Below are 14,643 nucleotides of genomic sequence, written 5' to 3' on the forward strand. Positions count from 1 at the left end.
TAATTTTGAATTTTTTTTCTATTGCAGTCTGTGATAAAAAACCTGTGGCCATTTTTGGGCCATAGCCTACCAGAGAAAAATGGTTCTAAATTTACTATGTTTGATTATTTATTTTTTTAATCAGTTGTTATCCTAATCCAAAATTCACATATTTTGCTACTTGTATGGTATTGAGACAGACGCCTATATTGTTAGATATGGGGGTGTGGCGTCAGATTTCAGAGAAATGTTTACTCATGTTTTAAAAGTTAAGGCGTTATTCTGGGCTCTTTATCTTGGGGCGCCTACAACCAATTTAGAAACCGCGAGGAGGAGGGCTGTTATGAGGATTACTGCACTGACTCATTGTCTCATAGTCAGTGTACTAAGAACCATTCAGTCTTTATCTGCCAGCTAGGTTGCCATAGTAGGGGACGGGAAAAAAGCTTGGGGGCTTTAATTGGAACTTGACCTTTGACCTCCTGTCTCCAAACACAGTTTTCTGCCAATTGTTGGGTTTCGTTTTGAGACCAGCTCTTTGTTTTTGTCTCACTATAGTTAGTTGGGTTCAGAGATGAGAAAGCTGGTCCAGGATCAGTGTTAATAGAATGCCTGCTCCAACATAGTGCTGTCTCCTCTGATGATGCAGCTCCTCCATCAGGCCAGTGCTAGATTTCAGTTTTTGTTTTTATGAAAACAAGAGGGAGATGCTGTGAATTGCAGGCTTGTGTTTTTGATGGGAGCCGAGTTTCACAATGTCACATTCCATGTGTTGTTTCACACAATTTTGGGAAGGCTGAAAAAGCTGTTACTAATTTTCTTCTTTGGTGACTAGACTTTGAAACTTTTCTTAAGTTTTAAAGAGACAGATTTATCTATCTGTTTGTCTGTCTATCTATCTGTCTGTCTTTCTGTCATGAAAACCTGACTATTTATTTTCTATAAAACAGAAAATGTAAGTTTTGCAAAATGCTTCTTTTTCCATACAATAAAAGTGGATAATGTCAGGTTATACAAAACTAATATAAAAGTATGACAACAACCTGTCCATGAGACCTGTGCACTGTATTCCAAATCCTCTGAAGCAATATATTAGTTTTACATGAGATATGATATTTTATATATTTATATGAAAATCAAGTGTTTTAACAGCAATGGTCATGTATAAGGCAGAGTCCAACATAGAGTCTTCTTGTGTTCCACAACATGAAGAAGGATAAGTAAGGAAAGACATTAGAATAACTCAATGATAAACTCTATATATAGTCAAAGTTCATCAGGTGGATGTGTCCTTGTGTATGTTACTGAAGGTTCAGTGTACTGGAGGTAGGGCTACTACACAAACATAGGGTCAGAAAGCTTGTAAAATGATCCTCAAGCACTGAGAACATCCTCTTTGCTGGGGTCCCGCTATGCTCCACTTTCCTTTTCACTCTCTCTCTCACACACGCACACACACAAACACACACGTACGCACACACATTCCTCTCCAGTCACTGTGAGGGGCAGGCTCAGAGCATGCTAGAAGCCCAGAGCAAAGTCATTCAGTCGCACGGTCACACACAGAGGAAACATAGAGAGAGAGAGAGAGAGAGAGAGAGAGAGAGCGCCAGGGGAGGTCTGACAACACTCCAGACTACATCTTCATGGACGCTGTCTTGCTTTCTTCATAACTGCACAGCTGCATTTCACATGCACTTCTTGCAACAGTTTCTCAAGGCTTCAGTTTTTCCCCAACTTGATATAAAGACAGGAAGTGTCTTGAGAGCCAGTGACAGGATCAATAATGAGTTCCAGGCAACGGTCCAGTCCGGACGTGATCACCACATGCCCCAGGCCATCCGTACATCTCTGCTCATACTAATTCCACCTGACTTTGGACTGAAGGAACCTAGGGCACCCTGAGACGAACTTTGATATTTGCGACCTCACCCTCCTCTCCAGCTCCTGCCATGTGGTGGGGTTGGTTCTTGTGCCGCTGCTTGTCCCTGGTAGTGCTGCTGGTGGTAGCAGACTGCGGAGGGGCTGAGCAAAGAAGAGGAGCAGAAGAAGGACTCAGAAGCTCCACAGCGAAAGCTAATAGCAGCAGCGGTCGGAGATATCACCGGATCCAACACGGACAGTGTAGCTACACTTTTATCCTTCCGGAGGGTGATGGAGGCGCTTGTCGAGACTTTAAAGCGGGTACGCCGTACAATGCCAATGCACTTCAGCGGGACGCACCTCAACCTGAAGCAGACTTCTCCAACCAAAAGATCCAGCAGCTGGAGCACGTCATGGAGAACTATACGCAGTGGTTGCAAAAGGTGAGTTCTATTAACCTGCACAACGGAGGATCGCACAATTATCGCAATTTCTGCATACACAATTATGGTAGTAGTTGTAGCTTGCGTAAGCTGAGAGGAGTGAATGAACAGCTGTTCTTCAGTAGAGCAGCAGAGACGAAAGATAAGTGTCTTTAAAGTCTGAAATGCAAAGTTTGGGGTGAGAAAACTAAGGATGTGCATGTCAGAACTGTTTACGAGTCGAAAGCTGACAGGGATCAGCACCGTTCTTGACGCTGAGCACTTCGACTGTTCGGTTGTCATCTAAAACTGTTTAGACAACAGTGAAACATCTCAGATGTTTTTTTCTTAACTGCATTCTTGGCCGATGTTCAGATGCCAGATTGTAAGGATGTGTTTTATGGTCACTGCACTATGAGTTTTGCAACGAGGCAGAGTACAAGCTTTACAATAACAGACCTGTCTTATTAAAAGCATTACGTTGGCCACTTTAGCTGTCAGAAACGTGATTTACATCAACATAAATCGCTCTGTTCTGCCGCTGTCTGCTCGCATTGCACGACGTAACCGCCTGGAAGGGGAGTCTCGCTCGAGTAGCGTCTGGCTGATTTTGCAGATGTTCAGGTGGACTCCACACATTGTGTTGATGGCGGGTTGTCAGTCACCCAGATGGTAGTCGGGCGCGCTGTCTCTTTAATGACAGGAAGTCAGAGCAGACCCCCGGGAGAGCTTGAAGGAAGAGCGAGGAGGATCTATGCTTCTATTATAAGTTAAGCTTTAACTGTCCTGGCAGCATGGCTTTCTAATGGTTTCTAAAAGCATCGGCTTGTTCCCAGTCCCTGTACAATCCGCCCCAAAATGATTGAGATTTTGTTGTTTTTTGTAAACTTGACAAAGTTGACTGAAATTACATTTATGCAGCAGATTAAAATAATTTTTTTTTATTAAATATTCGTTTGTTATGGATTAAAACATATTTACTAAATATCCAGAAAAATCTGAGAACAACCTTAAAAGTTGGCATTTGTTTAATTTAATTATTGTAATATATTTTAATGATTTAAAAAGAAATAGAAGCATTTTCCATTACTGGTCTCAGACATTTGGACTTCACTGTATATAGATATTTATTTAAAAATATAATGCCATTTGTTTTGATAGCATTTGTGCATTTGTGTAGCAATTTTATTTGCTCCTGTATAAAAGAAAAGTGCTTGATCTTTTAGATTTCTACATAATTACATTTTTATTTCACTATAATTATTATAGTTCAGTTATAATGGTTGTACCAGACCGGTCAGTCACTAAGTAGTTAATGGTAATTGCTTCTCAAACAGAAACACCTACAGAAACAACCAAAGGGTTCTTGGCATGGATAACTCATTCTAACATTGACTTTGTCACTTTCATTGGACAAACAAACCATAATTATTTAAAACACACTCTTATTTATCAGTACTGTGATCTTGGTGAGTAGTCTGAGATTAATTATTTGAATCTGTTTATTTTCATAAAACAAAACCTGAACTTTTAACATATATGATGGATTACATGAAGAGTTTGAAATTAATTGTCCTTAACAATGTCATTTAGATATCTCAAACTCAAGTTTCTCTTTCCTTCTTTTTATTTTCTCGAGCATAGTGTACGTGTACACTAAATGTTAATCCATTTGTAACCTGTTTCATGCTCAATTTTTGTTCAATAAAATCAGAATCAGAATCTTTATTGTCATTATACATAAAGTACAACGAAATGATGTGCAATCCTATTTAAGTGGAAAAATAAGACGTAATGACTCAGTGTTACGTAATAATGGAATGGGTGGCCCCTGTCCGTTTTTTAAAAAGAATCTAACATGATGCTTTTAAGTAAAATTCATGGCTGCAACATGAACATCATTCTGTTGATCTAAAGGGTTCCTTCCAAACAGTCAAATTCCACTTGCTTTTCTCTTTCCATTCTTGTCTTCATTTTGCAACGCCGTCCAACTTAATTATACTGAAGGATATAAAACAGCTACAGATTAGCTTTTGCAGACACTTGTAAGATCCTTTTTTAAAAAGGAAAACGAAATCTCGCTTGGCTCTATTTTAGAGAGTCGGCTGAAATAATATTGTGGTGCAATGGTTAAAAACAAAAGAATGAAAGAAGGAAAAATAAAAGCCTTTTACCAGGACAAGCACGATATCAAAAGACATACTACATTTCAGTATGTCAGAGTTCATAAAAAAGCAATTTGGCCGTTCCTGCAGTCTGAATTCTACACCAGTGAGGAAGTGGCTTATCATAAAATATAGTGAAAGGAGTGCAAGCACATCTGCTAGCATTAGTAATGTCACTTTTCATCCTCACTGAGACTTTAAGTAGGAAAAAAAACATACTGTACCTTTCTCCGATAAGGCGATGTTAATAGATCTTGACAGAGAAAGGTTATCTTGTTCAGTAGCTCTGCCTAAGGAATTAAATCATATTTTCTGTATTTGAAATGTAACAGGATGGATAGTGCAAGAAAGATTTTTTTAGTAGAATGAGCTATGAGGCATAGGCACATGAGGATGCAGTTAACATATTTCATGGGAAGGCAGATGAAGTGTCCTGCATTGGTCCATCTGTCTTAATCAAGTGACTGTGACTGTGGAGTAATTCTTAATACCACTCAAGCTGTAGGCTGATGAACGACTGCAGACAGTGACTAGTCTGATGTTGGAGGTGCGGAGGGGTCTGTGTGGGGTCGATATACGTTCACTGTGGAATTCTGCTGTGCTGGGAGAAGAGAGTATCCCGATGACATTCTTGTCCAGTCAAAGGTGGCTTCTGTTTGTCCAAGGATTATCCCAGAAGCAGGAATGGTCCAAAGAGGGAGACTTTTGTGGATTGACTGTGATCTTTTATCATTTGTTTCAGGAAACAGACCACTTGAGGATGTAGCTAGCTATCCTCTGCTAATCTCAAATGCTTAAACTATCAGATGTTTAATGAAGGGATGCTTTTAAACATGAGAGTAGGGCAAAGAAAGGTATTATCCAGTTCCTTGGATATCTAATCACAATTTTAAGTTGATAGTTCATCATTTACTAAACCTCATGTCGTTCCAATCCCATGACTTAATTTTATTTTTGGCGGAACACAATGTCCTGACTGTTTGTTTTCATATAATCAAAGTGAAATGGATCCATTTTTTTAAATAAATTAATTATTTTATTCAGCAAAGATGCATTAGATTTATGAACAGTGAGACATTTATAATGTAACACAAGTTTCTTATTTCAAATAAATGCTCCTCTTTTAAACATTTTCTGTTCCTTTAAAAAATATGTACCACAGGATTCATAATAATGTTAAGCAACACGACTGGTTTCAACGTTTATAATGATGAGAAATGTTTCTTTTCTTTTCTTTTTTTTACTTTGAGGATATAATTTTAAAACAAAAACAAAATTGTCATTTTGGGTGAACTATTTCCTTAAGCATTAATGTTACATAAATGTTCTATCAGAGACTATAAATGTCTTAAAGTCTGATCGTCTCTAAAGCAGATGGAATTCAGTCTGTCAGTACGGCCTAAGGTCCATTTTGGACAAAGCTCAAGCTTCTGCCGTGTCACATGTGCTGTGATAGTGATAGATCTTCACACCCGGTGTTCAAAGAAAACGTTTTCCGAGCTCATGTTTCTGAGGATAGTGTGTCTTGCCAAGTAGCACTTTAGATTTAAAAGCACACATTCGAACCCTGGCCCTGTGAAATTCCCATTGTTCTGCTCGACCCTCAGTATGGATATTGGTGCCTAGAGTGAAACAGAAAGGTTAATCCTAGTGCTCAAGAGGGTTTCCTTCACTGAGGGTATTCATGAAGACTGTGGACCCTCACTCGGCCACACAGCATGTCTAAAAAGCCAAAGCAGGACTGAGCTATTTTAGGGGTGACTTCCTTTGTATCAGAGTTTATTTTGCTGATGGAAGCAGCCAAGACCAACAAGCTGGGTGAAGCGGAGTAAACGTTCACTTAAGCGACTAAAAAGCTCTTCCTTCCTGTTTCATAACTTTTACACGCACCAGAAAGTTGCCACGTTTATCTGAGCACCACAGAGAGATGTTACTGCTCCAAATGTAATACTAGTGAATATGAATGAACATGAAAAACGATACACTGCTGTCACCATTTCTTTAAAAAATAAAGACTTGAAAAATAGCATGCACTGAACATGTTATTTTTTTCCTAGCAATTTAAAAACATATAAATTTCTTGATATTTTATTTTGCTTTTTCGGAGTATTTTACCCCAGCTGTATTTTATCTGGGTCGTTAGGATAACTCAGCCATGTCTGTTTGAAAAAGGGCAGAGAAAACCCCCCGAAATGTGTACCCTAAACCCAAATGTATTGGCCACTTATTGTCTTCCTAATTTTGTAAATGGTCCTAACTCTCTGCCACATCATTGTAGGCCGGTTAATGTATTTATGAGGTCAAATTTCCATCTGTGACTTTAATAAATTGTCCTCTGGTGCACACTCACTTCAGGATTAATGTGAATTTAATTGCCATTTTATTTACATTAGGTGTTTTGGGCTTTTGGTTTTCCAAAAATGGTCTCAGGTTAAAAGTTAATGTGTCCTGAATAAAACGGGAATGTTTTGTTATATCTCTTGGCATTAGTGTTGCCCTGGAGTATTGTCTTTGGTAAATGGTGTTATTGTTTGCATTAAAAATATCCCTTTATTTGATTTTTTTTCCTCAATTAAAATATGGCAATTTTTGTTGAAATTGTTTAGGACAAGATTACACTTTTTTTTTTTTTTTTTAAATGAGCTTTTTCTTTTCCCACTGCATGTGATGGCTTCTTTTTTAACCTTATTAACAGAGGTTCTACGGTCCCACTATATATTAGGTGGCCTTAACTACTATGTACTTACATTAAAAAAATAAGTACAATGTACTTATTGTGTTCATATTGTATTGTAAAACACTTTTGCTGCTATTGAGGTGGGATAGGGGTAAGGTTAGGGAGAGGGTTGGATGTACGGGTTAGTTTAAGGGTGGGTTAAGGTGTAAAGTATGGGTCAACAGTGTAATTTTAAATGTAATTACAGAAATTAAATACAGATGTAATTACGTGTTGTTTTTTTTAAATATAAGTACAATGTAAAAACATGTATGTACACAATAAGTACATTGTACTAAATTATTAATTAAAATGTAAGTACATAGTAGTTAAGGCCATTTAATATAAAGTGGGTCCGGTTCTACTTTTATTTCATTTTCTATTAAAGTTTTTTATTCCTCTTTTTAGTATTTGACATCTAATGTTATTAATAACTTTTGAAACGTGCCAGCTTGCCATTGATTTTTAGAGATTGTCAAATGTTTTTGCATATTACAGTCATGATTTTCGGGTTGGCTCCTTAACAAGTTTAGAAATTTAATTTAACAGTTTGAATAATTACAATTGTACATGATCTTCAAAGCAGATGATAATTTCTAAGCTTGACTAAATACACATTTATATAAAGAATATCTATATATTACCACTTCTGTTCTCTCGTTCATTAAAACTGGAACTGCGTGACGCTGATAACCCCCGAAGGAGAGAAGAGAAGGTCTTGTAAAATGGGATTTCCTGCATGACCCATTATGTGCTACTTCTGAGATGGGTCCCATTGAATCAGGAATGACTATGAATGTCTTCATTGGTCCCAGTTAGCCTGAGGTCTCAAGACCAATATTTCAGCTTATCTATTGTTTAAATACATCAACTTTTCCATGAAATCAATTCAAAACATAGGATCAGTGGATTAAAGAGTGCTATGGATGACTCTTGGGCCAAACTGCAAAATTGTTGAACAAAGAGAGGCAGATAAGTAATGAGCAATAATGCAACCCTCCCTATGGGAAAAGGAAAGAGGACTGAGTCAAGAAAGAACAGGAAACCAAAAAATGTGTGTGTGTAATTGTGTGGGACAGAGTATTTGGATGAATGATGTTTTCTCTTATCATTCTCACAATAAGGTTTTTGTAACACTTGAGCTGTATCCGAGCCACAGGTCTTGCTTCTTACTAGACGCATCCCTGCCAGATCTCAGGGAGTAGTTTGTTTTATCAGTTTTCTTTTCGTAAATATTTTTTTATGATCTGCACAATGAGGGTTAAGTGAATATTAAGTTAACTGACGCCAATCTTACATTATGATCTCCATTAAAAAGCATAATTGGTCTTTAAACTTAACATACAGTTACAGACCTGTTGAAAACATAGGCTCACAAGTGATGGTGAAAGATATTTGCAGAAAACTCGTCTTCAAACCTTTGGGGGTTTTAAATTTATGCATTTTAGCAGACGCTTTTATCCAAAGCGACTTACAGTGCATTCAGGCTATCAATTTTTACATATCATGTGTTCCCGGGGAATCGAACCCCCAACCTTGCACTTGCTTGCTTGCTAGCACAGTGCTCTACCAGTTGAGCTGGATAGTTCACCCAAAACTGAAATTCTGTTATTATATTCTAAGGCTGTGTGATGGAGAATTGAACTAGTAGTTCTTTTACATGCAGTTAGTCCCCATGGGAACATACTTTCAAGCTTAAAAGTAAAGTTTTATAAAAACGTGGTTCATATGACTTTTTTACTGTAATCCTAGTGTTCTGATGTCATATGAAAGCATTGTGTGAGAAAAAGACTGAAATTTAAGCTATAATTCGACAATAAACCTGCCATGTTTGTTCCAGTGAGCTGTTAACATCTGTTACTGAATCATTAACTCAGTGAGCTGAACTTGAAGATTGAATTGGTCCAATTCATAAATGAAATATAGAGCGTAAATCATACTGTATGTACCATTTTTATGATGCGTCAATGTCGCATGTGTCCTTTTTGAAACTTGAAAGCTTCGCTCCCCATTCAGTGCGTTTGCATGCAAAAAGCAACCAGCAGAATTCTTTACATTTCTCTTTTTGTGTTCCATAGAAGAAAGAAAGTCATACTGGTTTGTAATGACAGGAAGGTGATTAACTGATAACAGATTGTTCATCTTTATTTGAACTAATCCTATGAAATATACCTTTGCAGAGTAGCAGCATGTTTGCAGCCGTTTTCCATTAGAAGATACTTTGTCGTCATGTCCTGATTTTCAATAACTGTTTTCTTAAGTTTTAACGCAGGCACAAGAAACAATCGCGTGCTTCATACCTAAAGTGACATGTGGTTGGATATTATGTCTGTGTTGTGGTTTAGGAGTTTTCAGCCACAAACGATGTGACACCCGCAGCCCCTCACATCCCCCGCTCCTGCGCCCCTCTGGGGTTCATCTGAACCCTGACCAGCATCATGTTTGCCTTGTCTGGGCCCTCGTCCAGGCTTCTCACATTCCATCTTGTACCAGGGGTGTGGCTGTCAGGAAGGGCTGTGTATAATTGCTAAAGACGGCGATAAAAGCCTCTCACCTCCTCCTACACTCTCATCAATCTGAAAGCAACCTGAACGAGTGGTAAAAAGTAAAAGGTCAAAGATCGTTCAACACTGTGCCATCAGAGGTGGAAAACGGCTCCAGCTTCAATAAGTAGTAAATGTGTGTAATTTACATTCAATTACCCTTGTGTTGGAGGCACTTTAAAGTATTAACTGCACAGGAAAGGTCTTGATTTTAACCGCCTCTAGGGGCGAAAGTTATATTAGTGGCGATTTCTGCACCAATCGGAATTGCAAAGGTTTCTAAACAGTTTTTCCTTACACTGCTGCAGCAAACGTCAGTATCTCAAATTCAACACTGCGCTAATCAAACCATTTCATGAGGTCTGTAATTCAACATAATGTAATGCTTAAAGCGCAGTGGAGATAAAGGAATATTAAAAGCATAGATGTCAACCATCAGGCTTTGGCAGGAAGCTATCTTGTTCCACACTCCTCTTAAAATGCTGCGAGAATGCATGATGTGAGTGCATTACTGAGTGAAGAGTGTGTGTGAACGGATCTCTGGCTTGCGTCTATAAGACTGATCTTCTGCGTGGCAGTGTTTTGACACCCGTGTATTGTTTCCAGATCTGTTCCTGTGCTCATCTGAGAGGTGCATGCACAGAGCCACACTAATAGCTGTTTAAGAGCATCCAGGCTTGCGTGGATAGACCTGGTTTAATCATTTTCTCTTGTACAAGTTATTTATGGTCTTGTCTACCAATGTAAAAGTCTACTCCCTCACACTTTCCTCCTGACACTCTATGTTTGTGTTCCTTTTTTCTCCACTCTTCCCTCCCTCAGCTTGGCCACAGAACAACTTGCACAGACACAAAAGGGGCCTCTAAATTATACAGCGTTGAATAGTGAGACAACACAATGCCACAAGTAAGGCAGCAAATCCCCGTCTGTGCCGGGCTGCCCATATAGAGCTCAGAAGGGATGTTAGAGCCTGTCATCTCTGGGCTGACTTCTTTCTTTCTGTGTTTGCAATGTATATGCATGCACGGTTTTATGCACTTTTACAGAGAAAAATAATAAATCATCAGACCATTGCATTGGAAACAGACTGATGCCTTGAGACACAAAAAAAGAGAGAAAGTCCTGGGGAAAAGTGAAGTGACATACAGCCAAGTATGGTGACCCATACTCAGAATTCATGCTGTGCATTTAACCCATCCAAAGTGCACACACACAGCAGCGAACACACACACCGTGAACACACACCCAGAGCAGAAGGGGAAAGTAGTATTTTTATTGGTATATTTTAAAAGCATCATTACATATTTTATGGGTTTTTTTTTTCCTGCATGTATTTTTATATCTAGAAAAATTATGTATTTATATACTTTAGATACAAAATATAAAATATAGGAATTTAAATGGTTACACTCCACTTAATTAACTACCCTACACTTAATACATTTTTTTGTCATGAGAATTATCCTTTCTGCTTAAAATAAATTCCAGCATGTTGTTTCTGTGTGATTTACTCAGATATGGATATATGTCCATATGTCCATAACTCAGACAGCAGGGGACTGTCTGTTTGGTTTTTTTGTGATCAGCTTGGTCATGTTTGGAATTTCAAGCAGACAGCCGAGTTCAGCATGTCTTTTTACTCATTTGCCCAAAAACCTTGGCAGCCATATAAAGCCTCATAGAGCTGCCAGTACATTGCGTTAAAATGCTGTATTTTCCTGGTTTGCCGTGTGATAAGTTGCAGTGAGCACATACATACAGTATTTCCACAGCAAACACATCTGTTATAGGTCAAATACATCATGCCAAGCTCAACAAGGCAGATAAAGCGCCAGTCATCCACATTGTACACAACACTGCTAGCTTGCTGTTTTGAGTTCTGCACTAGCTGTCTGTGCAATTCCCCACTGGGACGGATATGTGGTGTGCTTTGGAGATGTCTTTTTTTTTTAAGGCCCAGAGCAGACACGCCATGGCAACAGTGATGCATGCCTCACCCTTGCCCACTGTTTGGAATAAGGCAATCAGTGCCCCATGGCCAAGTTTTGATGTGAGAAACCGTTGTTCTGACTGAGAAGTGTTCAGACTATGTGCAAATGGGCCATGCAGTAAGAGAGATTGCAGTTGTAATTCCTTCATATAGTTAAACGACATCATTGTAACTGCGATTAACATAATATTGTCCCAAAAGCCTTCCCCGGTTATTAATGAGGTCTTTGCATCAAATTCTGAATTTTATATAGGCATGGATATCCTTGAAAGGAAATGATTCTTTAGGAAGGTTCTCCTCAAAATAGATTCTGGAATAGACCTCTCTCCAAACATTTTTGAGATAATGTTCCTCAGTGTCCCTGTGTGATTCCTTACTGGGTAGAACGTTTCCAAGGGGATTACCAGGCCAATAAGAGGTCCCATTCCTCCTGTGATCTATCATGGCAAAGAAGTTCCCATGATCAGTTCTCATTTTTGGAAATCTGAGGTCTGCTCTATAGGGCAAATCACTGGTTTCCAGTATGGTTTGTTTGTTGTTTCCTTCAGGGTTTTTTTGTTCAAGGGTTGAGTAAATGCTGACGTTTCCTCTACCATATGTCCAGAAGCACATAATTAATCAGGGCAATTCCAGGAAATCACAGTAATTTGAAAAACCAACTTAGGCAAAAGAGATATGAGTGGGGTCTTGTAATTTGAGCATTTGAGCAAATATACAGCATACACAATCTCATTTGGAAAATATTTCTCCACTGTCAACGTGATTTCACATGAGAAATGCAGCGTGAACATAAATCCAGTTAATGCTATATGGTGTTCCCTTTACAGTATGTGTATCTGCAAACTGATATGGATAACATATATATATATATATATATATATATATATATATATATATATATATATATATATATATATATTTTTTTTTTTTTTTTGAAAGCTGTTGCAGGGTTATCAGAGTTTACACTTGTGGACCTTTGAGGGTGTTTCTTTAACTATGTGCACTTTTGACTCCTTCAAAACTTTTCTGACAGTCACTAGTTTATTTAAATGGCCTAGGAACAATATCTAAAAAAACAAACAAAAAACAAAAACAAATCAAGATTAAGTCATGGCAATGTGTTTTTCCATCAAATTAATTTAACCAATTTTTACTTAATTTTTTTTTTATTGCATAAGATTTTGCCATTTTAAAGGTTAGTTTAATATAATTTAATTTTACATGACTTGAACAGCCAGTTTAATATTTACAAATATTATATTTAAAAATCTAAGGCAGTAACTGAAAGTTACTTTTTAATTACTCTCAGTTTTAATTTTATATATTAAATGTAATTAGAAATCTAATAAAATTTTACTAATGTATTATATATACATAACTATGTTATTTATATGCACACATCATATCACATCACAGTAAATATGTTCATACATTTAATATATAATACATTTTTCATTTAGAATTGAAAGTCTGGGACAAAGTTAACAAAAATAAAGAAGATAAAGTAAATTGTCTTATTCTTATAATCAAAATAATAATATGTATTATATGATAAAAATCAACCCCTTGAACATTTTTTGTGTTTGTGCAGCATCTATAGAATATTGGACTCTAGTTGGAGTCTAATCACTTCATGCAGATGAAATAAGCCCTCTACAGCTTGTCTAGACAGACACTGAACATCCATTTACAGTTTATTGATAATAATAACAAGCACATGTCCTCTTCACACTACCAAAATCAAGAAAGACAAAAGCAAACATTTATTTTGGAAGCTGTCTTCTCATCTCTCACTGAGTCAAAGCAAACAGCCTTTCCATCTTCTTTCTGTCCCACATGTAACTTCATGTTTTTAAGACAGGATATCAAAAATTAATTCTTTTTTGCTTTCATTCACCTCAAGCGCCTTCTCTGCTTTATTGGGTTTGGTGCACCACATCAGCGCTCTCATCAGATGGGCTCTTGTTCTGTGTTTGTGGTATTTATAGAACAGAAAGTATCAATTACAATTGCCTTTGGTGTTTGGACAGATGAAAATTAATGAGTTGAAAGAGCACAGGCCTCATGCTTTCCAAAAGTTGATCAGTGATTAAGATATTATGGATTTATGAGTGGCGTCAGTGTTTAAAGTTGAGTCTATGTGCTAGTTGGAGATCTATCCTCACTACAGAACATCAGTTGGCAATGATTGTGTGCAGATAGAGTTACTAGCCCTCTTGGCATCTTTGTTTGTTCATGCTGTGTTTTGGTAAGCAATGCCATTTTAAATGTATCAATCCATTTTAATTAATTAGCGCTGGATGAACTCATCTTCTGTGATCACTGCTAATATTGTGAGACATTTGTGGATTTATATATATATATATATATATATATATATGTGTGTGTGTGTGTGTGTGTGTTTATATAAGGTAGAAAAAGGTGTGTTAAGACACAGAGATAAGTAGTTATATTTTCTTAAACCTTTGTTTCTGTAAAGTTTGAATGGTATTTTTCTCTTTTCTTTTTCTCTATTTTTTTAAGCAATATGTTTAGATTGTGATGGCTGCTTTGACCAGTGTTGATTTTGTATGGATATTGCGTTTCTCTGCATCCATTTGGCATATGCATTTACTGTACTTCTTGTTGGATTTTATTTAAATATTTTGCAGTTCAATACCCTCCACAGACTTAATAAAACCTTTGCATTGTTTTAAAACAACCATATTATGTTTTAGATTTCTATCTAAAGTTTCAAACCACATCTGACACAGGAATTAGTAGCCTACTTACGTAACAATCAAAGATTTCCACAATCACGCATTAAAATGAGAGCTTTTTTATTGGAATTGAAATATCAAGCTGGAGCTCTGCGACAAGGGACCCAAATATACCCCAAATATCTCAGGGATTTGTAATAGAGAACAACTCCAGCTGGGAATATGCCAGTTCTCAAAATGTAATGTTTTACTGCCGCTGACAAACT

The 14,643-nt window shown here is 37.3% G+C and overlaps 1 protein-coding gene across 1 annotated transcript in view; it reads left to right on the forward strand.

The window, feature by feature from the left end:
• The first annotated feature begins 1,415 nt into the window (after window positions 1-1,415).
• LOC113119250 (angiopoietin-1-like) overlaps window positions 1,416-14,643 on the forward strand; it is a 50,654-nt gene continuing 37,426 nt past the window's right edge. Inside the window, exon 1 of the mRNA XM_026288558.1 lies at window positions 1,416-2,285. Coding sequence (XP_026144343.1) covers window positions 1,932-2,285 — 354 coding nt within the window. The 5' untranslated portion in view covers window positions 1,416-1,931. The remainder of the gene's footprint in view (window positions 2,286-14,643) is intronic.

The sequence above is a fragment of the Carassius auratus genome, chromosome 19 (assembly GCF_003368295.1).
Source record: "Carassius auratus strain Wakin chromosome 19, ASM336829v1, whole genome shotgun sequence".
In the NCBI taxonomy this organism is placed as follows: domain Eukaryota; kingdom Metazoa; phylum Chordata; class Actinopteri; order Cypriniformes; family Cyprinidae; genus Carassius; species Carassius auratus.